Genomic DNA, 27,930 nt, shown 5'->3' with positions numbered 1-27,930 from the left:
TTTTAACAGAATCTTTATATAACTCTTTACTTCCGATTTAGTAAAATAATACACAAGTGCGTTCGATGTACACTAAAAGAATTAAAATTTGCAAGCAAACGCATCTACAAAAAATATAATATGAATATAGACCACAATGTTTAAATTTTTTGTTAGCAGAAACGTGAATGTACTGGTTAAGAGATCACAATTTTTTTGTAAAAATGGGACGTTAGGTGTGGCGTTGGCTAAGGACAGAGCTGGAAATAACCTTCAAAAACATTCAAACACCAATACCTAATAATAACTAACTAGGTATAGGTACTTGAAATTGATTTGTATTAAAGTGAAATATTTAGACGAGCAAATTAACAATTGTGTCATTCTTATTTTACATTTTCAAGTGATAAATTACACTGATATACAGGATGTTTCTATATTCGACCGACAACGCTCTACCATAGAGAGATCTCATTAAATAATTCATTTTGATATAGGAAATACAAACCTTTACAGGACCTAGTTGTTGAGACATAGGGTGTTCAAAATTTTAAATCAAAATTAAAAATTTGCGAGTTGTGTTGAAAATAGGAGGATAAAAGTGGCAACTAACCCTGACTGAAAGGCCACTGGTTAATTTTTTCCAAACTTTGCTCATGTCAAAATATTACTTTAAAGGTGTTCTTTATTTATGGCAAATTTTTGATTTTGACTTAAAATTTTGAGCACCCTATATCTCAGCAAATAAGGTCCCGTAAAGGTTTGTATCCCTATATCAGAAAGAATCATTTATTGAGATCTCTCTGTGGTAGAACGTTGTCGGTCGAATATAGAAACACCCTGTATTTAAACACTTGTAAACATCTCTCGTACTTTTATAATCACTTTTATTATAAGATAATTTACGGAATATGAGGTGTGTTTTACTTAATTAAAGTTAAGTTTTATTAAAAACAAATGAGATTTCTAAAAATTTTAATACTTTTACGTGCGTATAATTATTTATATGACCTTGTATTAAATAATATACATCTATTAGAGATGGGTCGATATTTTGGTATAGCTATTTCGTCGCAGTAGTTTTAAGTATAAGCAAAGGAACAATGGTATTTTTCATTTTTAAATTGCATGTCGTGAGTAATCATTTTGGTATAAAATTTTGCAGCAATAAACCTCGACTATAAATTTCAACGAATGTAGAAATGATGTGCCGGTGTACACCACAAAATCACAGATGTCATCATCAAATCTGAAAAGTTCACGTGAATTCTACACAAGCGGTATTCCCATCTCTACTTCTAACCTAAAAGCTAGGAACCATAGTTTGATAAAACTTTGTGTATTCGAAATTATTTTCAATAATTAATAATTTACCACAATCATATAAATCGACGGATATCAATTTCGATTAGTGGATGATTAGATTGAAAACTTGAGAGTAGCTTGGGAACCCATAATAACTTCACACACACACACACACACACACATAGAAACAGCAACTTCATCATTTGACTGAAGTACAAGAAAATACACTGCGAGAGAAAGTTAATCGCCACACAAAAATTAATATTTTCCTAATTAAATATTGTCCAGAAAAAATTTATTAAATGCACATTTTATCGCAGTGTATGTATAGAAGTTTTGTCAATACAACTGAACGAAGAAAGGGCTTAGAACAAGTTCAAAGTTATGTATATCTTGGGGTGATTATCATGGACGACGGTGACGAGGGAGGAAATTTGGAAGCGAGCATGACGAGGAAAAGTAAATAGTTGGGAGCGCTGAATACGATAATAAGATCCAAAATAATCTCCAAAAAGGCGAAGCTAAATCTAAACAATACAATAAGACCAACGGAGGTGAAACGTGGATTCTTAACCAACCAGAGAAGTTAGATATATGGGAAAGAAAAATACTAGTAGGTGAAAAGGAGGGAGGTTTATGGCTGAGGAGAACAAATAATGAAATAAGGAATCTATTTGGAGAAGCAAAATAATAGAGGGGCTGGGTCACATATAGAGAATATCAGATTTTAGAGCAACAAAAAAAATGATAGACATAGAACAAGAAGGAATAAGAAAAAAATGAGGACCAAGGAAAAGATGGTATGCAGAGGTGGTGGAGGACCTAAGAGAGAGAGAGAGAGAGAGAGAGAGAGAGAGAGAGAGGGAGGAATTCAGGACTGGAAAAAGAAAGTAAAAAAAGGGAAGGGTGAAAGGGAATCACTTCTATACTAGGGGCCTAGAAGGCATGCGTGAAGTATGCGAAGGAAACTTTTCTCAGTGTATTCTTCTAACCTTTCCCAGTTAACGCCTTTCTTTAATTGTAGCACTTAAAATAGCATGAGGACAGTTGAAGTAGGATGGATCATATATTTTTTTATTATAATAATAATAATAATAATATAAAAGATGGACCGAACTATTTAATGAAAAATTGTTGAAATATGGAAAAAACCGTTGTCAGATTAATAGAATTTATATCAAAAGTTTGCAATTAATCAGCTTCTTTAAAATATTGTTAACAAAATTAATAGACGGAAGTTGGTACCATATTCTGAGAAAATAATTATTATCGTATATTTTATAAAAATTTTTTAGTTTTCAATTAGACAGGTTTTAAATTTTAATGGACGCGAATTTAATCACAGGCTTTTCAATATCTCACGATCAGTAATGTTGTATTTTAAAGTAATAATCAGCCTCATTTTGTTAGATTTAATGTGAACTAGTGTTGGAATGTTTTTTAAGGTACTCGCATAGATCTGACTAAGAAAAAGAAGAACCAAAGATTCCTGCGATTTTATTGACGGATTCGGTTTTTGACTGTTGGACGCAAGGAACAAATGTTAAGCATTTGTAGACCAGTATATTTAGAAAAGAAAATTTCCCAATAACATCATTAGTTATAAAACTAGCTAAATTTACACAAAGTAGCTCTTAGCAAAACGAACTTCAAAAAATTTCACCAATTCCCCTAGTAGATTGTGAATTTTTTGAGGATTAAGTAGTGATTTATTGAGGCTTACACAAATATATAGAATTGCGGTTACAGTATAGATTAATACTATTTATTTAATTTCATGTTTAATCTGAAAACCTACTAGGACTATTATGGTAAAAACGAGATATAGAAGATATTAATTTGATTATAATGTATTCTTACATTACACTCATATCCCTAAATATACTGAACTACTATATTATTACAAAGGTTAAGCTGAGCTTTAATTGGCTAAATAAAGACAGCAAACATTTTTAATATACTCTAGGCGCTAGGTTGGTTCTCTTACGCACCCAAAAAAAATTTCATCCACGGATTATTAACCAAAAGGTTCGTAATAATTTATTTTTATTTCAATCCTTGAATGGATTCCATTTAGAAGCTTGTACACATTTTGTATTAATTAATATTCTGATTTCTTCAACGTTACTAAGATAAAACAGCCTTAACGCCTTGTAAATGTGACGGTCAAAAGCTTTTTATATTAATACAGTAGAAAAATATATTTTGCAAAGGATTCAAATAATCATTAAATAAACAATTTTAAATAAAATTGCTGATTTCTTCTTGATTTTTGTTTTTTTAGAATGAATTTACTTACCATTTAATGAAACTTAATTGCGTTATTAAGGCAAAGACACACGCGGTCGCACCACGACGCGATGCGGTGATAGATCTTTGTTTATTCACATTTTAAAAAACCATTGGCGTAGTCACGGGGGTTCTCCGGATTACAACGCCCCCCTTGAGCTGGTAAAAGAGGCCCCAAAATCGAGTAAGAAAGTAAATAAATAAGTCAATAATATCGGTTACAGGACGTAGAATACAAAATAGTGTTATTGCCCGTAGTCACGTGATCCGTGATCAACTCTTCTATACAGTTTGGCCAACCACACAACCTTTAACGACGCCTTAAGTTAAGAGCGACAGTGTCAGTAGTTTAAAACACTTCTTCCTTATAGTTCACTGACTTCTCCTAACCGTTTCCGTTTACTGCATTGTATTTGTCATAGATTTTGTTTGTTTGTTAATCCGTTAGCGAAAAAACGGAACCAATGGCTTGATCGTGAAGCTGCCTCTAATGCTAATCTACTGCTATGCTCAATTCAAAGCTCAGAGTTCACTGTATCATTTCAATATTTAGTATCCTTGCACCCTTGAGCCAATTTTTGCATTTAGAACATTTGGAGTTGGTAAATGCAATGGGATACGCTCCTGCAGCTGAAGACAGACTATTGACACTGAGAGAAGACGAGTTCAAAAAAATATATGAGCAAGTACAGGCTAAGGCTGAATTGCGTATCCCACGTCTAGCGGGTCTACAAACTTTTAGGTGCAATGTGGAAACCAAAAACCCCGAAGTTTCATACCATTCATTGAACACGAAGGTATTTTGAAATCTTTTCAATACCGATTGCCAACAAAAGATAAATTGACATTATCTGAAGAGGACGAGAAAGAAGTGAAACAACTTGTTGCCAAGTATGCCACAGATATCGATTGCAGTGAGGATGCTGCATTAGACGAAATTTCGGTATTACCACACCAACTGATGTACTGGATGAGTTTTCTTTAAAACCACATAGAATGGAGAGAAAACAAATGATTTTAACTTGCAAAAATGTACCTGTTATTATGTAATGAAAATAAACACTTATAGTGAAACAGTCTTTTGGTATTAATTTAAAACCATTATTCCTTTTTTACCGACTCTGAGAGTAGGAAGATCCCCAAATTCTCTGGTAAACCCGCCCCCCCCCCCCATTCCAAAATCCTGGCTACGCAACTTTTAAAAAAAAAACTGAATAAAAATTTTTTCTTTGTATAGCATGTAAAAAATTCTCTGTAGTATGTTCAATGAAATATCTGTAATGTAATTTTTGATGCATACACATTTATATGAACCCTTTGCAAAATAAATAGGAACTTGATATCATGTTTCAAAATATATATTTCCTAACACCTATTTTGTGAACTAGATCCAACTGGAAATCATTTAAAATCCGTAAGGAAGACCTACATTTTAACAGTATACAAAAGTGGAATATTTTTGTAACATGAAAATTGGTCATCCTATAACTTGTAAGTTCGTAATAACACTGACAAACAAAGAGAAACCGCCGCGCCTCGACTAATATAAATACCATGTTACATTTTCATACAAAAATTTGGTCTTTTATAAAGATGTAGCACGATTTTATTTAAAAATGAAAAACGTTAATAGATTGATAGGTATCGAAAATTCTGCCCTACTACCCTGTTGGAGTATCAAGTCTTCATGTATTGATGATTCTGATAATCTGAAATAAGAAGTAATTCCATATCTTCCGGTCATCGGCGTAGGTTTTCCTGAACTACAATGGGGAAAAACTAAGAAAAAGTAATTGCGTTAATTAAACGTAATTCAAGTTTCTATAAAATCGGTTATAATATAGATTAACAAATATACCTGTGATGGAATGGTCTTGCCTGCGCCTGAGTTCTTGCTTCCGCTGAAAAATCAATACCTAAAGCAATGTAATCAAATCAAATTTTAAAAGCAGAACTCAGGTCATATTAAGACAAGCCTGCCTGCTCTTTAGACTGTTCGATAAGTGTTGGTGGAGCTGATTGGGCCACGGGTGGAGGTATGTCTGGTGGAGTCCAGACTTTCACTTCACTGTGGGGTCTACTTCCTAAGTCTCCTAAACAAAAACAAAATACATTTCGTTTTCATTCACTTCCATCCACAAAATCGAAATATACCTAAATATACCTAAGCAATTTAAATTCGACTGAACATAATCATATTTCAAGTAATTATTTTACCTTCTCGAACGTTTTGTGTTACTGTAAAAGTTTTTCCGGTATCCAAAGGCACTGTCCAATTTACTGGATCAGGGGAACGCATTATAATCTGTTCAGGTGACTTGACTCTTGTAGGCTCCGGAGGCGATTTGATTACAGGTTCGTATGTTAAACTGTCGTACTCTTCATTGGTGGAGGTATCTTTATTTTCCACAGCATCAGTTTTAGTTTCATCGGCTATATAAGATTATTTTAAATTTGTTTCAATATTTTAACATCGAATTTAAATGAATTAGCTTGAATTATAAACGAAAGGGTTATTAGAAAAATGTAACGAAAATTATTTCATCATGTATTATTCTATAGTAGTGTAGTAGATATACAAATTTTCGAATATCCCTTGCAATTAGTAATCTAGGCCTTAAAATCTATATTTTTAAAAAGCTAGCCGTGTTTATATTGAAAAATGAATTAATTGCATGCTTGATATGGCTGTAAACAATCTAAATACAGTGTTAATTTAAAAAATATACCTTCCAGACGATACGCGTACGGTAAAATAAATCACATCGAACATTAAAAATTGTAGCGGAAAATAGGTATATTGTGTTTCGAAATAATCGATTTGATAATTTAATTTCCTGCCACTAAAAGTATTGAGGAGTGATTGAGATTGAAATAAATTCTCATTGCGTGTGCCAAGTATCGTGCCATAACACGAATTCTTACCTTCATCAACTCCTTTTCTATCTTTAGTCGATACTTTTTGAATTTGCTTAGATGAATCTATAGTTTTTTGGTTTTGCAATGGTTTGGCCAATCTATCATCTTCGTGTTTTGTTACTACCGAAGTGGATTTAGATCGGGATGAAACAGTGTTGAGGGATGCTAAAACACCGTAACATTTTTTACAAATACAAATTCGCACGGATTTGTCCCACTCATTCACTGATAACTACTGGAAAAAGCATTCGATTCTGAACTAAACAAACTTTTCCGCAGTACACACAATTGTTTTAAAACAATCAATATAATAATAAAAAATAAAAACATTTTAAAAACAATGAGGTTTAGTTTCATGAAAATATTTCAACTTAATCATATTTTTAACAGTTGATTATAGTTATTTACATCAAAAAGATTATTCTGAATTAGATGAAAAATTCGAAACTTTACTTCATTATTAATTGACATTGTAGATACTTAGAATGTGGAATGATTGTTGGAAAAGGTTGTTTGATTTAAAAGCACACACCTCCGCGATTAACTACTAAAACAAAGGCAGGGAAACAGGAAATAACGTGGAAAGCAAAGAATACCAAATGTGTCAATAGCCAAAAGCAAGCTCACGAGTCTTGGCACACACCGGACAGTTTTTGCCAATTCTAATTCGATACAAGTTTATATTGAACTCAACTTATATTTGTATACAAATGCTTCGGTTGCAATTTCTACGTTTCTATAAAGCAATTCGATGAATCATTGAGTCTGTGTCAGATCAGAACTGGCTGCAAGTAAGCTTTTGTAAATAACCATTTCTCAATACAGGGAATAAAATCATAACTTTCGAATTTCAAGTGTTAGGAAGTTAGATTAATTTATCCTAATAAAAAAATATGGTTATCTACGAAAAACTACCCATTACATATTTTAAAGCTTACAAGGTCTTGGTCTTTTATTAGATGGAGTTTCACTTGAAGATTTTCGGCCTTCTTTTGCTGTAGTTGATCTAGATTGGCGCTTAGGCGATCTTTTTTCTACACTGGATTCGGTTGTTGGCCCTACTGACTGCGACCGAACTAGAAAAGTAGAATGGAGAAAAATGTACTGCGTGAAACAAGCAGTGATAGTCAGACGTTTGTCGGACTCGGTAAAAATAACAAATACAAGTATGAATGGCAAAGTAATAAATTTTTTTCTTAGTTCTAAGATCCCGGGCTAAAATACTAGTGAAAACTATAGACAATAAATTAATTAATAATCGAGAATGAGTGGTTGGTGGAATCAATCAATGATTTTGAACACTGCTTGTTTAGTATAATAATATTAAGTAACCTACTAAGGGTTACTTACGTTTCTTTGGCCCACCTTGTTTAGCTTTTTGATTAGTCCTCTTTAACGATGAAGACTTCATTGGAGAACTCTTCTTTGGGCTATTCTTTTGCGATCCTCTAGAATCATCGTCCTTTCTCGGTATTGTGGGTTCTAATTTTTCTCTAGTCGGCGATAATATTAGTCCGTCCATTTCTATAAAAATAACTCTAATTAAATCTCATATTATTGAAAAATTATACATACACTGATTGTAGTAAAGGGGGAAAAACTAACAATATTTTTTGAATAGATGTGTTGTATTCTCCACAGATCTAAATTATAATTATTTTGGATTGGGGTTTATTATTTCAATCAAGGTCTTTGGTAAAAACGGAAGTACTCACTACGAGCGAGCAAATCTGTGAATATAATTACTAAATAGTAGGTATATACGAGGATGATCCTAGAACTACTTGATCTAATCTAGAGATGGCGTTAGATGCTTGAAAAAAACCACTGTATTAGAAGGTACCCAATCTATACAGCGTATGTTTTAAGTTTGAAGACGCCACGTTATTTAGTATTTGTTTGGCAGCCATCAATAGTGAACATTTTACAGTGAATTTGTAAACACGGGAAGGAAGGCCTTAGTTGAACCAATACAAGAGCTGAACTAGATTATACTCTGGGTGAAAAGGCTCCTTGGTTATCAACAGTAAAATATTGGGTACCTAGCAGAGTTTAAACGAGGCTGTACGAACTGCGAAGACCAGCATCGCAGTGGTCGATCAATTTAGATGACAATTCCCCATAAATGTTGAAGAAGCGGCACTGGATGATCGTAGACTGAAAGTGCGCGAGCTAGCAGACATAGTAAACATTCCAAAAAGAGAGGTACATCGCATATTAACTGAAGATTTGGACACGAGAAAGCTGTGTGCAAGATGGGTGTCGAATGTGCTCACAATGGAACAAATACAGCGTCGATGTTTCCATCTAGTGTTTGGTAATATTTCACAGAAATAAAGCCGAATTTTTGCGCCGTTCCATAACCATGGATGAAACGTGGGTCCATCACTTCACGCCAAAAACAAAAGAATAATAAAAACAATGGACTCAAAAGGGAGATCCGATTTCAAAGAAGGTGAAGACTGTTCCATCAGCATGGCGTCGGTTTTTTGGGATGCGCGTAGGATAACTTTCATTGACTATCTTGAAAAAGCTAAAACTATCAATGGAGAGTATTATACGAACTTATTGCAACGTTTGCACGAAAAAACTAAATAAAAACGGTCGCATTTGCTTAGAAGAGAGTTTTGTTTCATCAAGACAATACACCTGCTCACATATCCGTTATTGCAATGGCCAAACTTAATGAATTAAAGTTTGTATCGCCATCTCATGCACCATATTCGCCAGATTTAGCACCCTCGGATAATTTTCTGAAAAAATGGTCAAAGATTTTTTCATCAATGAAGAGATTATGTCGACTATTTTGAGGAGCTCGATGATTTTTATTCTAAAAACAGTATGGAGCTGAATAGAGATTGCGTTGGAAAATAAATATATTTTTTTTCAAAAACCATCCTTCTATTATATAATATAATTCAAAACCGTTCCGTAGTACAATATGAACACGTATTATTTTTTCAGAAATCACAATCGGCAACAACATTCTTTATAGATGTATAACAATTTTTGATTATTATCCCATTGCCTATGAAATCATTTACTTGACAATGACTATTTGTTTATTGTAGCGACAGAAGTCATAAATTTACTAGTATTATATTTTATAGATCGTTGAAAAATATTTGAAATGAACAGTGATGATGATATCCAGTTGTGCAAAACATTAACGAAATGCTACTAGAAGTGTCGTTTTGAATTTATTAACAAATAACTTCATGGCAAAATATGGGGCCAGGATTTTTATTTAATACAATAGAAGATATTGATATTACAAATATTCCGAATGTCCTATTTTATTGAAACGTCAAAGTGACAACTATAAAAGAGTGATTTTTCACTTAAAGTTCAGATCGATAATAGGGCGTTAAACAGTTGAATATGACTTTGTAATATTAATATTATTGTGATATTAAAAGGTGACATTGAGTACCTGATCCTCCAGTGGTTCTTTCAAGGTGGTGTCGTATAATATCTCTGATCATTCTAACAGAATTTTCAGCGTTTCTATAAGCCTTAGTGGGAGAGCTCTTCCTATTATTGTCATCATCTTTTTCTTCTTTCGTGTAATTTTTATGAGTCATTGAGGCTAACGATAAAGCTGATAACGAACTTCTTCTAGAAACTTGATCCCACAGTTCTATCTGTTTATTGTATATGTCGGTGAGTCGTTCGGGGGCTAAATCACTACCCCATTCACGGTGCTATAAGAAAAAACAGTCTATATATTATTTAATTATATTAAACGTATATTTACCTTATATTCTCCTGCCTTTTTGCGAAGTTCAACTACTTCTCGATACCAGGATGAGTTTTTGTCGCTTTCGAGATGTTTTTGAACTTCTTCTATTGGATCAACTCTTTTTGATGAGAATCCTCTTTCGGTGTATTCGTATTGAGAAAACGGTCTATAATTCTTCTTATACTCGGAATGGAAACTTTCTCGGCACTTATCTCGATTATTTCCTTCGTCCACCAATGGTTCTAGTTCGCTTGCTATAGTATTAAACATATCATCATTGAAAATGAAAAATTTTTATAACAAAATATCGCTACAGCTAGAATTATTGATGTTAAATGATTACCGTCTTTGTTTTCCAAGTGGATGCGATTCTTGTGGACCATGGCGTTCGTTTGAGCTCGTGCCTTCAAAGCTCCCATGGAGTGGCTCTTGCGAGGAGTGAAGCCGGCCGCTTCTCGTCGAGAAGTGTGTCCCTGAGGCCAAGCAAATTGCAGTCTATATTCAGTACTTAATTTTGAAATAGCTTTTCTTAAAAGACTCCCGTCTTTTCCCTAAAACATACCAGATTTATTACCTGTATATTTTAAGGAACGCAACCTTCAATTTGAACGCAATCTTATAAATAATATATGTATGAATGAAATACTACTATAAAATGTCTCTACCTGCATTCAAATTGGCGTTGGACTGACCAAAACACTAACATTTTAAACACACTGTAAGGTCGGCAACTGCTTTTAGTAACATATTATTTAGTGTTTTTTGCCATCCAATACACAAAACTAGTGAAGGAATTGTGAAAATGAGGTGTGTTGGGAACGCGTCTTTTTCATTTCATCAAAAGGTTGTCACGTTTCTTCATTCGAAATATTCTTTCAAAAATTATATACCACTAATAATACTTATTTTGTAGATTTACAATTTAGAAAATAATAAAACTAATGAACCAAACCGTGCAGAGGTTTCTCATTAAAACGCTCTTTGCACCGTAACAACATAAAACACTATATTTAAGGCTATACCATATCGATAAAATAAATAAAATTATACTAAAAATATCCATCAGCGTACACACTTGTTTTTCACAGATGGCACGAAAAAATCCTTGGAACACTGCTGAAAAATGAACTCCATGAAGTTACAATTTCAAACGACTATTTTTGAATTTGCCAATTATTCTGAACAGGAATTAAATTACGATTAGAAACAAAATTGAATTTTTATTTATTATTACTCATAGCATAATTTTATTATTAAAACAATCTCAAATAGATCAGTTAAATACTAAATCTAAAAATAGTAAAAAATGTACACTTAGATCAAATTGATAAAAGAAAAATAGAACACGTAGTTCTCGATTTTGGTAGGACAATCCAAACTAGAAGGTCAAGGTCGTCGAATTATGCTTTTATATATGTTGTAGGTCAATAGACAAGTTGGGATTTTAGCTAATATCCCAGGATAATAGGCAATTGGCCGATGCCTATTCTTCCGGAGTATTAGCTAAATGGCGGACAATAGATTATTCGTCGAAAAATGATCAAGGGTTTGTCTAATCTCCTGGGACTTTAGCTAAAATTCGGATAATAATAAATCTATTGAAAAAGGCCAAATTGTTTAATAATCAGAAAGGTAATCGCGGTATATGGGATAAAGAACTGTTAGAAAAAGTAAAGCAAATTTTACTCGCTGGTCCTCCAGACAGAGAAGCTGGACCGAAAACTTACAATACTTACTATAATTATGTGAATAGCTATGAACCAATGCAAATCGAAAATGAATGTCACGTAATCATAAAAAGAAAAAAACAAACAGATTCTGTTATTTACTGTGTAAATCGCAATGTCACCAAGCCTCCACGTGTTGCAATAAATGATTGATTGACATAAAAAAATTAATGAATAAGACTTCTTTTTTCCTGTTTTCTTTTATCTTATTCTGTAAACCCAATAGTCTGTTATCCGAATTTCAGCTAAAGTCCCAGGAGAATAGACAAACGCTTGGTTATTTTTCGACGAATAATTTATCGTCCGGCATTTAGCTAATACTCCGGAAGAACAGGCATGCGTGGCGCGCCATCAGCCAACTGCCTATTATCCTGGAATATTAGCTAAAATCCCAACTTGTCTATTGATCTACGATATATTTTCGGCTACTGAAATGGTTTGATAATGTGTAATATTTTTCTTGGTTAGAAAACGTGCGTATGGTGAAGATTCTAAATTTCAGTTTTAATGATTACGTTATTGGATTATTCTATACTTTGGCAATTAAATTTTCATCATCTGTCAAAAATAGTCGCCTGTATGAGATGTATCCTTGTGTTAGTGTCAATGTTTACCGTGTTCGTGTTTTCCATATCAGGATCAGATTCCCTTCGACGTTCCCGTTCTCGTTCAGCAGTCCCGTCCACGTGAACGGCATTCCGTGCAGGCCCTTCCGACTTGCTACGTCTCGAGGATTTCCATTCTAACCCATTTCGCTCTTCCGACTGGAATTAAAAAAAATAAACATGCCCTAATTTGATGTGTCCATCTTTGATGACACGCATGCAAATCTACTGGTTTTTAGATATTTTACGCAAGTAGTGGCAAATAAGAATTTGTTACATTAGTACGATACACAACGTTTCGACTAAATTCTACTATCCTAGCATGTCGAAAAATAAATTAAATTAACATGAAAGTCAAAAACCTTGAAAGAAACAACTACTACTTAGCTTGGGTACACCCTGGACAGGATGGATCAACTTATTAATTACATCTAGAAACAACAACGGTGGGTTGTTTTTCGAATTTTTATCTGTATTAAATTCTACTATCTTTTCGACTTTTATTTGATCGTTTTAAGGCTGTAACATATATATATATATATATATATATATATATATATATATATATATATATATATATGTCACAGCCTTAAAAATATATATCATACATATTTCCGAACCGACTTCTATTATACATTTCTGATCTTGCTCCCGATTTTACTTGTCTCGTCGTCCAGCAGATGAGATGAGAGTGTCCAGTAGACCTTCCAAGCAGAATATACCCAAAATCTACGTCTACTGTTATGTTTTCGTGCAAATCCTTCGAGATATTGTCGATTGTTGCGGCGAGATTTACCGAAAAACGGAAGCTCGAGTGACACAATCGGATCGGAGGCGGAAAGTGTATGACATATATTTGTCTCAGTCTTTGAAAAAGATAGAAAACTTATCGTATTATGGATAATTCTGGATATGGTGTAAATGTTACGCTTTTATTCAATTATAATCGTTTGAGATGTAACGTCACGAATAATTTTTTGGGAGGTTGTTTCGACAATTCGATGTTATTATGTATATACAACCCAGTAATCAGATATGCGATGGAAACAACAATAATAAACAAAAGAGAAGAAGAAGAATTTGAAAGAACCGAAAGAAAGATAATAAGAACTATAACAGATCCAAACATAACACAGGAAGAAGAAGAGCAAAGAAAAACGAAGAAATAGAGAAGAAAAATATATTGAGATACATAAAAGAACAAAGGCTCAACTGGGACGGGCACATAATGATAAGAAAACCGATTGAAATGATCAAAAGAATAACGCAATGGTCAAGGAGAAGGGGCAGGTCGAGAAAAACTTGGAGAAACAAAAGGAATGGAAAAATAACAAAACAAAAGCAGCCAAGACAAACGATAAACCATAAAGAAAATAAAAATTAGAAAACGAGGAGTAATCCACCTCAAAAAAAAGGATTTGAAGCGCCAAAAGCGATAGCCATAATCGACATGGGATTGAAAGGTTTGATGATGATATTGTCACTTGATATTAAAATTAATCATATATACATTAAATAGCCATAAGGACGTCCATAAGGACGTGGACTCTTTCAGGCAGATTTCCATTATATTGTTTTACGAAACTATGGTTCCTACCGTTACTATAAATATTGATGGGAGATTTATGTTGTATATCGTTATGTTAGTAATGGATCACTAACTTCCACTATCCAGTAATTCTGAATTCAACAAGGCGTTTTGTTAACAGTTCCGATCCTGCGTAACGATCTCTGAGAATTTTTTATATTGAAAATTTAATTGGACCGTTCTTAGTAATATCGACGATTTTGTATTATTATCTAATTAAAATGACTGCGTTTCCGCAGGTAGAAGTGAACGAATTTATTAAAAAATATGGCGAGTAAGGATCTTTTTTTCTTTTAGCGTGTAGTTAATTGGATTCACCCGTACGCATTCTTAAAAAGTGGACCTAATTAAGATTTTCGGTACCTGAAATACAAATGGGCGATGAGGTGCATTTTTGCGAACAATTCATAAATTAAGAGAGGAAATGAGCTTAAATTAGTTTAAATTCAACCATACTATTTTTTAAAAAAATTGTCATTATTCATATTCTGCAAAAAAGGTAAATGTTTATTCATGCAGATCCCTGCTTATTACGACTACCACTACAGGTAAACAGTTCACCACTATAATTATTGTGAGTGTTGGTTTGTTCATTATGAACAATGTCAATGGTTGCTCCTCCTATAATATTTGATATGTTCCTTATAACTAATTTTCTTTTAAGGTTGACGCAAACAAAATGAAAATTAAATTATTCTGAAAACAGAAAAAACTATAAAATTAGTGGTTGGAAATCGTAACCGTATGATTTCTTGCACTCCAAAGAGTCTATAGCATGTTAAAATCTAAACGGTAAAGAATATGATAAAAAAATGGCCTATAGAAAATTGTCAGTTATTAACTTGAACACCTCATATATCGAAATCTTAGATGGCTTGAACAATATTACATTTTAACTATGATACTGTATGTTTAAGACGGAGTAAATATTTAAATGAATTCGTCACATATTTTGTTAATAACATTAACAGATGTCAACTGCTTCGATGAGAAAATATTATCACTAAATAAATTAATTGCATAACTAATGAATCATAACGTGAGTTCGTATATTACTAACAAAATTTAAATCCATTAAACATTAAAAACCGAATTTGATGCATTCAGAATAGAATTATTTTAAGACGATACGGTTTAAATTAAAATCTTACTTCTACTGTAAATATTAACTGATTGTACAATTCTTTAAACCACTCTAAAATTCAATAATTTTTTGATAGATAAAATGTCAATTTCGAAGATTTTATTTATCATATTAACTAAATTTTTTTGTTTATATGTATTAGCAATACAATAATTTATTTTTCTAAAAGAAAATGAAAGCTTTTAAAATTGCAAATTTAAAAATAAGCTTCTATTGGCTGTGAAATCTATCGGGCTGCTATTATTTTTCTCGGCAAAACTGTTAAATTCCGCACAAAAATATGTAGGGAATTCAAATAGATTTTTAGCAAGCGAAAATAAGCTGATATATCAAACTGCTTTTAACCATAAAAAAGAAAAATGTCATCAAAGCTTTCTCAAGAAAATAACCAAATATTTTTGGTATTTCCTTCACATTTTCGTTCTTCTTGATCGAACATAATCCGTCAAATATTTCCCAGGAAGCTTGTGTAGGTATTACAGGAAATATCAAATATTAAACCGCAAGGTCTTAGTAGTTCGATAATAGCGGATTTTTAATAATATATGGAGGCCCAACTTTTCACTGAAATTTTCTAAAAATGATATCACTTTTACAAAAAAAAAAACTGAATAAACTAGTTGCTACGAAAGTGAATAATTGTTCCTATCACTTTGTCTTTTACACTGAAAGATACGTTTTGAATAATAAATTTGATGACTTAATTGAGTTTTGAATTATTTAATGGTAAGGATGGTAAAAATGTAAAAAGATAAAGAAAATGTACGAAAGTAGAATAATATTCTAAAGGTATTAATACGTACATTAAATTAATTGTAGATTGAATACCTACATCCCCAATTTGATTAAAAGCTTTTTCAATCGATCTCACCGCGTCCAAAATACATCGGGCTACCTTGAGCCGTCTTGTAATTGCAGTGATGATCAATTAGTCTTCCTAGATATGTCAGGAATGTTCGATATCATGCATTTATGACGGATTATCCAGTATGTTCATATATTAAAAGTACAAAATTGCGTATTTTATCCCTTAGACAGACTTGAGAATCAAAGAAGGATGAAATCAATTTACAATTAGCAACTTCATTTTTCCTTAACTGAAATCTTACAATGGGCAAATTTTTATATACAGTATAAACTCGATTATCCGGCCCTCTGTTATACGGATTCGCGATTATCCGGACTATCAACTGCGACCAATTAAATAATTGAGTAATATTGAGTCAAGTTATGAAATATAAGATATCAAAGAGTTGGTCACTTTTGACAGTGTCGATCAAGAAAATCAAGACGTGGAAAATGATGTAGAATCATCTCATGATGAAGCACTTTAGGCTATGAAAACAGCTCTCAAATGGTTAGAAAAACAAACAGAAACCGATACTGCGAGATTACTACAGCTGAAACGAATTCGTAATATATCAGCAATGCCAATTACCAAATATTTTAAACTTATTATTATTTTTGAATAATAATATCATTATTTATTAATAAATATTACTATTATTAAACTTATTTTATTTCACAAAACCCGATTTTCTTCATACATTCGATTATCCGAATCCGTAACGACAACAATTAGTCCGGTTAATCGAGTTTCCACCGCATTTGAAAACATTGCTTATTGAATAATAACTTCGTATAAAATTTGTGAGGGTAACGATGATAAATGATGGGTGATTTATAATTAATAACCTAGTAGTAATATTTTTATGTCTTATTTTAGAATTTGTATGAATTTATGGGAGCTAACTTCTCTGATCCTCTTACTGTTTGCAAAGAATTTTCTATACGCGGGATAATTATTATCAAAATAACTACTCCAAAACAAGAGCTTGTGAACGCACCTTTTTTTTTTAAATGTCGTACGTCATAAGTATATTTAGACTAACCATTTAATACATGATGAAAAATCGGATAACTGAAACATGATTAAACATATGATGAGCTTCTCAGTTGAATAATGTATTTGCCGTTATCCGATCTTTGCCGAAGAAGAATGGCATCAGCGAATTATCAGAATCATGTTCCGTTTAAAAAACGTTGATGTTATTCGACCTCGGTATATATTTGCTGATATCAGACGACAAATTTTATTGAACCGTTTGAGATTTTTTTGAAATTAGTGCTTCAATATGATACCTAGGTTGGAACGCCTTCAGCCGACTGATTTCAGCAGATAAAAATCTAATCGAATGATTTTCTTTCAGTGACATGAATATACGTGACTACCAGTTATTTACTTCAAATTCACAAGGCTAGTACACCGAACATATATGTTTAAAGCTAGAAATAATTCTTATAGGTTAACACTAAATACACATATTTTCACTATCAGATGTTACGTGATTCAGCAAATTAACAAAACCTATTAACAGGGTGTTTCTATATTAGACCGACATCGTTCTACCACAGAGAGATCTCAATAAATGATTCATATAGGAATACGAACCTTTACGGGACCTAGTTGATGGGATATAGGGTGTTCAAAATATTAAATCAAAATCAAAAATTTGCCGTAAATCAAGAACACCTTTTAAATAATATCTTGACATAAACAAACTTTGGAAAAATTTAACTAGTGTCGCGCTGTCAGGATTAGTTATCACTTCTAACCCCCTATTTTTTACGCCACTAGAGCAAATTCTTTTTTTAATTTTGTTTCAAATTGCCTGATTATTTTTAGTTAAAAAACTAATAATCTTTTATAGAGCTAAGATGAACGGTGTTGTAATGTTGTAGAAATTTGCCTCTAAAAAAGTCTGCAAGTAATTAAATATTTCTCAATATTTCTAAATTATAATCTAGTAGGCACGTGTCATATTTTTGACGTGACACTTTGTGTATTCGACACAATTTTCCAAAATATGTGTTGTATACCGACGAGGTTAGATTTACTAGGGAAGGAATTTTCAGCTATAGAAATGGTCACATTTGGGATGAAAAAAATCCATACTTTGTTCTTGATTTATAGCAAATTTATTGAGATCTCTCTGTGGTACAGCGTTGTTGGTCGTATATAGAAACACCCTGTATATATAAGAGCTTATGATGGAGATAGCTCACTCATTTATTGGTAAGTTTTCAATTCGCAGGATTGTTGAAATTTTTGAAGAAGACGGTACAAATGAAAATTGACCTACTAGTCCAAAGGCCGAAACAAATGATAGGAAATGTATAGGGTCATCAAAAAGAATAAATTTCATCTTTATAAAGTGCAGGAATTATCTGATGATGATGAATACATGAACATAAATACAAAAGTATTTGAATGTTAATTTTGGGCAGGTATTATAGGCACCATTGTTATTGGACCATTAGTTGTAGCGAGCAATTATAACGTATCAAAGAATTTAGATTTGTGTCGAAATCAAAGAATTCCTGCTATAGGAAATGTAGTTGGTATTAATATCAATGATATTTGGTTCTAACGGGATGGTGCATCACCACACTTTATTGTTGCTGATCTAAATTACGTAGATCGGCAGTAAAGTCAAAAATTAATGCCGATTGGCCGATAGAAAAAGGCATTGAAATCGCAAACATTTTTTCTGTGAACCTAATATTAATCGAATTATCAGAAAGTTGGGTTATTTACAAACAAACCTTATATAATTATTGAAATATGTTTTCCACACATGGTATGAAAAGAAAATAGCACAGACCGGTAAGAACAACAAAACAGATGAAAGAAAGTGTTGAAAGATAATATAAGTGAACGATAGACAATAAAAGGAAGGAGGTGTGTTGTGTACCAAGCTGTTTCAACGTAATACTCTACCCTATAAAAATGCATTACTAGGTCACAAATAAATGTTACCTCTCAAAAACTAAGCAAAAACAAAAAAAACCAGCTTGCTAGTGCAGCCGGGTCCATGAAATCTTGCCCAACAGCTGCGCTAGAACTGATTCTAAATCTCACACCTCTCCAAATAGTTCTTGAAAGCGTGACAGAGAAAACACCACTTAGAATGTAGAAAGAAAACCTGTTCCTAAATAATGACCAACCCTGGGACAATCCTCAGGACGTCACATCGAAAACACAGTAGATGGAACTAGAATAGGAGTGTACGGGTCCAGAACCAAACACTCCGAAATTCTAGGCTGTGTACCAAGTATTTTTCAAGCAGAAATTTCAGTTCAATCAAGAGAGGAGCTATCGCAAACAGGAGATCATCATTCTATCCGATAGTCAAGCAGCCATTAGAGCTCTAAGCTCCAATATCATAAAATCTAAACTCGTTTGGGATTGGATAAGTTCGCTAAAGCGGGGACAGACAAGCCCCTTAATGCAACCTGAACCCTTTTGGGGTATCAGCTACAGAACAATGGAAAAAGCACCTGGAAAGAAGGTATATAAGGACAACCTACAAGGGCCGAGAAGGGCAAAGATTCTTCTGGTAAACTATAACCAGAGTAGATCTGCTGAATGTATCAACCTTAAGAATACTAACGGGAGTTCTATCTGGGCACTGTTGCATCAATGGACACCTGTAGTTGCTAGACCTAGAAGATAATGCGGCGTGAAGGTTTTGTTACACAGAGGACGAAACCTCTAGGAGTGGGATTGATCGATTAGCTGTAAACACTGAATCCTCTAGTATTGCATCAAGAAAGTGGGACACAATAGGTCCTTTGGGTCGCAGTGTATACGAGACCCCAAATCCATACATGCATACATACATACCAGACTTTGAAAGTTGTATGGAAATTAAGGAAACGTAAAACAATGAGGTCGTGTTGAAATTCAATATAAGAAAAATATTTTGAGATTTACAATAAATAAATAAATTTGCACAAACTTTAATTTTATATTTTTTGAGTTAGCAACTAATAAGCTTTTATTAGGCATCTATAAATAACCATAAAATGGATAAGTACATCTATATTGCAGGAAATTGCTATAAAATTTTGCTGTTTAGATATAATTATTATGAATATTCGAGTTGAAATTATGAATGTCGTACGTAGAAACTTTCAACTTATCAATCGGTCAACTGCGAAATGTCGCTTCTAGGTTTTCAACCAGAAGAGCCGAGGCATTAATACATAATGAAATTTGAGTTGTGTATAATATTTAAAGATACTTGTAGAAAATATGCTTTTTTTTATATAGTCAGAAACAGTATAAAAATTGTATTTAACAAGACTAAAATGAAGAAATAAAACGGAGGAATGATTGACCAAAGGTATCAAGTTTATAAACGAATATATTCTTTTTGCATGTTTTATATAAATGGATAAAAATATTTCAAAATATGTGCATCCAAATAGGGATTTCCCCCTTTGTTTTGAAATTATCATTTGAATTTATGTTTAAAATTAAAATTTACTGTTGACAAGTCAACTTTCGTCTATTTTTTTATGTATGTGTACTAGCGGCGTGAACTCCCTGTATAATACTTTTAGCAGTCGCGTTCCAAACAATACTAAATCTGCAGTGCGTGCATCAATAATATTAAAACTAAATACAATACTAATAAATTATAGACTTACCCTAGCCCTATCTGCACTATCAAAATCATTAGTTCCATCACTTACTATGAACTCATGATGCCGATATGCTAAATCGGGATACTTTTTTCTTCTAGGCATTGCAGGTTCCGGCTTATGCCCTGCGAAATATATTTTAATCTTACAAGGTAGCAGCAATACACATTAAGACATTTTTATTAAGGAAACTTTTCAAAATGATCCCCCCTTTACGAATAGAGTCGCAAATCTTTACACAAGGATTGTGGATAAAAAAAGTGATTGTAGGCCTTACAATAGATTTAAAAAAAATTACACGTTCACTAAGCTGTGTTTGATGAATCTTCTAACAATTTCTTATCCATAAGTCATTCTTTGTAAAATGTATAATGGTAAAATTAATTTCTGTTCAAATTACCTGATATGCAATATCCAACTGAGTTTGATACAGAATCACCCAGTTGTGTAAATGACGACATATTTGATTAATAATCATTACAATCCATCTCAATAACGATATTTTCTAATATTTCAAAAAGAAATTAATAAGCTTAAATTCAATCAGAAAAATAATTCTGCACAACCTACAAATTTGAAAAAACAACAAAATAAAAAGTTCACCTCACGTACAATTCACACTAACTCAGTTCGCGATACCTATAAAATGTTCAGTTGGTTGTCTGTTGGTTATGGCGATGATAGATTAAATATAGTAATTGTGTGTAACTAGCTTCAAGAGAGAGAGAGTGAGAAATGTATAGTAGCTCCAAGTCAAGTAATAGATAGTAATTTATTAAGAAACCTTACACTATCATATCGATCTGTACAATTACTAAAAATATATTATTAATTCAGTCGAAAACAAGAATAACATTTCATTTAATGGAAAATCTTTTTCACGAGGTATTAATGGCATTATGAAACAATTTGTTTTAGTCAGTAAATTTAAGGAGAAAAAAGTAGCTCGGAAACGGAAATATTTTATTTGGACGTGGTTCGTTCAGTTGCCTTATTTTTTATTTTAAACGATGACATAAATACTTACCTGCTTCAGTAGAATAAGAATCTTCTTCATTGTTTCTTACTGCACTAATATCGTTGCTTTTTTCTGTAACATTCGTTTGGGGAGGTCTCCTAACAACTTCTTGTCTTGGCCCCGTATATTCGTGCCATCGATAGGTGCTCCTATATTCGGAGTGAAGCTGTGAGAAACAGAAATATGATATTTTGATATTCTTAAAAAGTTTTTCAATATTTTCTGACCAACAATTCAATTTAAATTTAAGTTTAAATCTCTTAAATCTAAATTTAATAATACATAGTGTGATATTGGCAGCTATTCGTAAACGGAAGCTTTAACGATATGCTATGAATACAAAGTGGTAGAAATTTTCAATCTGGCGTAATTTAAATTTATCCAAGCCTAGCAGCCACAGTCACTCGGTGAGCCGGAAAAGGTTTATTGAAAAGCAGGAGATAAATCTGCAGCTTCACTCCTATTGTTCCTAGAATTTTATTTCTATAAAAACCTATGGAATTATGTGTACTAAGGACAGAAAAGTCGATCTCAAGGATTAAGCCAATATTATACAGATAGTGTTAAAACAGATTAAACAACATCTCTTCTCCATTATTACGAGGCATATTTTTTAAGTAAGTACCGTTTTGGAATTAAAAAAAGAAGTGCAAAGATATCGCAATAGTTTTATTTTTACATGAAAGCCTGAAACCTTAATCTACTTTTCTACATAATTTCCGTGAATATTGAGGCACTTGTTATAACGTGGCACCAGTTTTTTAATACCCTCCTCATAAAATTCTGCCGCCTGACTTGTTAACTACTGTATCACAACTGTTTTGACTTCGTTATCGTCTTGAAGATGCTGACCGCCTAGGTGTTTCTTCAAGTGCAGGAACAAATGGTAGTCACTAGGCGTCAGGTCTAGAGTTTCCCGTTGAAAATATTTGATGAGATCTTTGGTCTGATTAGCCACATGCAGCAAAACGATACCCTTACTCAACTTGACACGTCTTTTGTTCTGGATTGCACGACGTAGTTTGTTCAATGTCTCACAATAAGACGCTGCATTGATTGTCTCATTACGAGGCCGAAACTCCACTAGCAATACTCCTTTTCCGGGCAGAAATTGTTTGCTTAAACTTCACTTTTTTGGGTGATGATGAATGTCGCCATTCCATGGTTTGTTGTTTCGATTCTGGTGTGTGTGTGTGTGGCCACCCATGTTTCGTCACCAATAACAATTTGGTCTAAAAAATCTTCACCTTCATTGTGGTACCGCTCAAGGAAAGTCAATGCACTGCCTAAACGTTGGATTATTATTATTATGCGAAATATTTATGCACTACTTAGCTTAGAGCCGGTATTATTTACCTATCCCGGATACAAAGTATCAAAAGGATTTGGCTCAATTCACATAATGAACTTGCGCACTGTGTGGCAAGTATTCAGTATTACAGCCTTCTGGATGTCGGCGAAGGTGTTTTTGGTAATCCCAGTTTGACGATGCTATCGTGCAGGGTTTTAGGCACGACGCCGGTTACTTACATAATAACTGGGACTATTTCTACATTTCTCTCAATTGCGAGATCCGCGTATTTGACCAGTTTCTCCTAGTGTTTGTCGAGGACGTTATGAGTTTTAGGTATAACTACATCGACAAGAAGAACTAAACTGATTTTTTTATCAACCACCACGATGTCAGGTCTGTTATTTGACCTGTCTATCGTAGTAGAGACTAAAATTGTCATTTTCGAGCACCTTCTGCGACTGGTACTTGTAATACGTATTGAGAAGACCGAACTGGTTGGCCAGTTTCTGGTGGATGATGTTGCACACTTGGTTATTACGTCGCCCCAAAATTATAAAGTTGTATGTTTTCAAACATTACGATTGGGTTAATAGAGTTGTATGTTAAACAAACAACTCTCAAATTCTTAAGATAGAGTTTTAACGAAATTGTTTTGGTTTATGTTATAAAAAACAACTATATAATATTCTCTTAGGTAGTTCAGCTTTAAGGTTATGTCAAAACGTTTCGTATGTTGATGTTAGGAAGAAATCAGAAAATTAAATTAAAATTAAAGAAATAGAAGGTACAGAAAAAGAGAGCATAAGGAATGAACGAAAAAACGATAGAGAAGGAGAAACAGCTGTTTTGTGTTTTGATCTACAGAACGTCCTCACGAGTCCAAAAGCTGATATTATAAACTTCTTTTATAAAAGTAAACTGAACGTTTATAATATGAAGGCCCATTTATAAATAGGGAAAAAAGTATATTGCGCAATAAGGCCGAAGACTTTACAAGGAAATGACATTGCAAGTTCATTTTATAAAATTCTAAATAAAGTCTTCACTGATCATCTTGAAATAACAAAGTTAGTGGTTTGGAGTGATAGTGTGTACCATAGAATGGAAACAGTTTTATCAGTTACGCAGTTTTCTCAGTCTTCTCTTTCACTAGTACTTTGTTTACTGAAAGTAAATATACGTTGTTCTTATCGTGTTATGCAGATGCAACCAGTGGACTTCTCTGACTTCCAAGCAGGTACATGCCTCTGTAATTATAGCTTAGTACCATATTCTAAAGTTTGCATGCTCCAATTTAAGAAAGATCATGCCATAGTAAAATATAAAACTTCTTTCGTCCAACAAGATTAGACCACGTTCGACATACCTTTCGTAAAAAGACAGAAATTACACAGAGACCCGAGGAGACACCATTATTTGTTCAACTGCTACAGCAAATGTAGAAAAAGAAAAAATAACAATTTTATAGTATTCAGTTGTTACTCAATTAATTGTCTTATAGGAACCCTGTTTATGTATAAAATATGTATAAAATAAGGAGTCAAATTTATTTTGAAAATATTTTACAAGGGTTTCCAAATTTTTCTTATTTACACTAAATGTACTTGTACGTAAGCTATTTTTTTAGTTTATAGTTTTTTTTACATTGATAAGTAATAAATACTTTTGTTTTTTGGTAAGTAAAGTGTTTTTTGTGTTGTTGGTGTATGAAACGTTTTTAAAATATAAACACACTATACAAAAATCTCAAAAGTTGTATGTTTTCAACAAAATATTAATTATTTCAAGCAACGAGAATAGTTATAGAAAACTTTTACTTTAGTTTATTATGAAATATTCCAATACTAAAACTAATTAGAGTATAATATAATTTTGACTTATATCTACAGTTTTATGGGTTGCTGTATTTTAAAACTGCTTTTTCTCGAATCTACAATAAGGTTACTTAGAACCCTGTAATTTTGGGGCGACGATTAGTTAACAGACTACAAGCAGATGTTATATGGTCTCTGATGTTTATTGGTACTTTCTGCATTTGTCATATTGAGTGTTCGGATCCTTAATAATATTTTTCTTGTAGTTATTCGTGTTAATAACTTGATCCTGGATAGCCATCATGAAGCCTTCGATGTCTGGAAAGAGATTGCCGCTAGTATGCCATCTATTTGAAGCTTCTTTGTCAGCATGCGGTTGGTTGAGGTCGTGACGATGTCTATCTTTCGTGACCACTGTTCCAGCTTATCGATGTATTATTATTATTAATTTTTGAACGTTTGTGTTTACGTGACTTTGTATTTAAAATTGTCTAGATAATTGGAAAATCTTAGGGCCCATGTATCCCTATAACAATCTTTATTAATAATTTAGCATTGACCCATATTTACTGAAGGGTCCAATGAATAGCCACATATCGTTGAGCTATTTATAAACGTACGTATAAATTTTCGTCCCTTTCTATCGATCGATAAGTACATATTTGAAAACAATTTAAACCCCGTAGACCTCAAAAAATCTTTATTGCGAGATAGTAAGGGCATTATTGTTTCAAATGGAAGGTTCCAAATATGTTGGTGCGTTTTGATCCTTACCGCCATACAAAATTAGTAACCTAATTGCTAATTTTTTAGGATAACTTATATTAAACAAAGTGGTAACCTTGACCAACAAAATTGTGGCTGTCCGACTACACAAAGTGGGTAAATTGAAGCCTTTTTCGAAAATAAACTAATAATATGACCCTGTTTTAGATATACCAAGGTGCATTAAGCAGTTTATCCTAGAATCCCTTATTGTAATTAGTATTGCTTCTGTAGAAGTATTTGATTGCATAAGATCAGCGCGGAATTACGTCAAACTAGCTAATACATGTCTTAAGTTTAATCTTGACGTAGGCGCTCAAGCGTAGTTCAACGTGTTGTGTTGTAATTTAGCATTTACAGTATTATTAAGCTACTATTTGTTTCATGCAAAATATCGCACTTGCAACATCATCGGTTCGGTGCCATTTTTATTACGTGCAAGCTGCAATTTTCTAGGGAGAAATCTAGTTACTTTTGACTTAACAACAAATCTATCCATCAGGCTCCAAACCCAAAGCAGCAGTAGATATAATTATTGCCAGTGATCCACTGACCAATTTTTCACTTCGTTACTTACTTACTTGGTTTGTTATCATCATTGTTAAACCGACCACAAAATAATGAATCAAATTTTAGGTATTATTTTTATTAGTGGCAGCCATGATGCAATGACAAGAGACACGCGACATGCAATATTCATCTTTACAATATTTCGATCTTGTAAAAATGGTTGCGCTGCATCTAGAAAGACAGAAGAGAGAGCAGTCTCTTTGGTGTTGAAGGTGTCTTTATATATTGTTCCTCGTAATTATGATTTTTTTCAATATTTTTTATATGAATTTATTTAGACCCGTCAACCTGAATGTTGCGTTGATGGGATGTGGTTATATACTTGAATAAAATATAATTAAAAAATTTCACCGTGTATAGTTGCGTTATTACTGAATAATATAACTATATTGATTATAAATTTTTATGTTAGGCTTTTTTCTAATTTACCCACTGTGGTTAAGCGTACCGGCAACACAAAGAATCTCCAAAATTAGAAATCTTCGAAACAAAAGAAAAGGAAGTATATCATGGTAATTAAAAGTTGATTTTATTCATGGTTCTAGACGATCGTTAATTAAGAATCCTGATCAAATTGAGCCGAAACCAATTAATTCGGGATCAGTGAAAACGAAAATATCGAATAATAGGATTTATTGAAAATCATCACAAACACAAACATTATTTGGGTTGAAGTTTGAGATGCATCGGAAAAATATTTTATTACTATATTTTTAGCATCATCAAACTATTCATTATACTAACAAATTACGTCAAAATGTGCAAACAATCTTCAATAAATAGAACCATGTACATATACATATTATAATATTATCGACAAAAAACGGATCTTATCCTTATAAATTTCCTTTAAATAACGTAAAATAGTAACTGTATTAGTGGTATCCTTGCTGTAATAAATACATGCCTTCCTGTTTTTCAAGCGATGGTTAACATTCTTTCGTACTTATCGGTAGCGCAGGTTCTTGTAGAAAGTTTGTTAAGCAATTGAGGGAAGTTTTAAGCAATAATATGTTTTTATATTACATAATTATTTCAAAATAAAATTCCAATCATTGCAAAAAACTGCGGTTCATAATCCTGTTTTTGTTTTCCAATAGCAAATTATAATGTGGATATCAACAATATAATCCTGCATTTTTCACAGTAAAACGAAGTTTTAATATAGGTAACCTTAATTCATTATAAAAATCTATTTAGATTATTGTACGAAACTGAAAAATCTGTATAATAAAATGTGTCAAACATTTTTCAAAATAGAAATAGTTTTTAATACGTTGAATTTTAACAGATACCAGTTTTGCGTTGAGAGTATACCTGTCAATAAATGAGTTAATCTTCCCCTAAAGCGTAATTGAGTCAATAGGCGTTAATGCGAATAAAAATTACCTTATCGACAGGCATCGAGGGGCAAGCACGGCACAAGTTCCAGAACGAGCCAATCATGAGTTCTAGCGTTTACACACTGAGATTGTAATGAAATGGGGCCAGGAAGCCATACACCAGGATACGCGCAGGGCCCCAGCTTTTTGGGGGAACGACACGGGATCACTGTAATCGTAATCAAGTCGAACAATCGTGTGACATGTCGAGCCCCACCTTGGCGAATTCGAGATAGTGTTTCTCGCTGTTGGCGAGAATTTAGTCGGAACAGAATCAATAGAAGGGCGCATGGTTCATT

At 32.9% G+C, this 27,930-nt stretch overlaps 1 protein-coding gene across 9 annotated transcripts; it reads right to left on the bottom strand.

The window, feature by feature from the left end:
• Positions 1-27,860, bottom strand: LOC130451391 (nuclear protein MDM1). Of its 9 annotated transcripts, none has more exons than XR_008910716.1 (13): positions 27,639-27,847; positions 21,816-21,972; positions 20,795-20,913; positions 12,576-12,725; positions 10,578-10,785; positions 10,250-10,488; positions 9,926-10,196; positions 7,843-8,016; positions 7,431-7,568; positions 6,499-6,657; positions 5,791-6,006; positions 5,432-5,666; positions 1-5,352 (listed from the first exon to the last, which is right to left on the bottom strand). XR_008910716.1 is itself a non-coding variant. In XM_056790372.1 (12 exons), exons 1-12 carry the CDS (start codon positions 27,693-27,695, stop codon positions 5,539-5,541), a joined length of 1,938 nt encoding a protein of 645 aa, XP_056646350.1. In that variant the 5' UTR covers positions 27,696-27,860; the 3' UTR covers positions 1-5,538. The 9 variants fall into 9 exon arrangements, 7 of the variants coding, with proteins under 7 accessions (XP_056646350.1, XP_056646348.1, XP_056646349.1 ...); XR_008910717.1 differs by having other exon boundaries at positions 1-5,336; XM_056790372.1 differs by having other exon boundaries at positions 1-5,666; positions 10,578-10,707; positions 27,639-27,860.
• Positions 27,861-27,930: the final 70 nt, after the last annotated feature.

The sequence above is a fragment of the Diorhabda sublineata genome, chromosome X (assembly GCF_026230105.1).
Source record: "Diorhabda sublineata isolate icDioSubl1.1 chromosome X, icDioSubl1.1, whole genome shotgun sequence".
NCBI lineage: Eukaryota > Metazoa > Arthropoda > Insecta > Coleoptera > Chrysomelidae > Diorhabda > Diorhabda sublineata.
The sequence above is the reverse complement of the archived record's forward strand: the minus strand, read 5'-3'. Positions and strand labels throughout refer to the sequence as shown.

What these genes read in the sequence shown, in the direction of transcription:
- LOC130451391 (XM_056790370.1), bottom strand. Translation starts at nt 27,695, where the DNA reads ATGATTGGCTCGTTCTGGAACTTGTGCCGTGCTTGCCCCTCGATGCCT. An exon ending in CCTCGATGCCTGTCGATAAG is followed by an intron (nt 21,973 to 27,638) that starts GTAATTTTTATT and finishes TGTTTCTCACAG; the next exon opens with CTTCACTCCGAATATAGGAG. An exon ending in TAGAAAAGGAGTTGATGAAG is followed by an intron (nt 6,007 to 6,498) that starts GTAAGAATTCGT and finishes AATCTTATATAG; the next exon opens with CCGATGAAACTAAAACTGAT.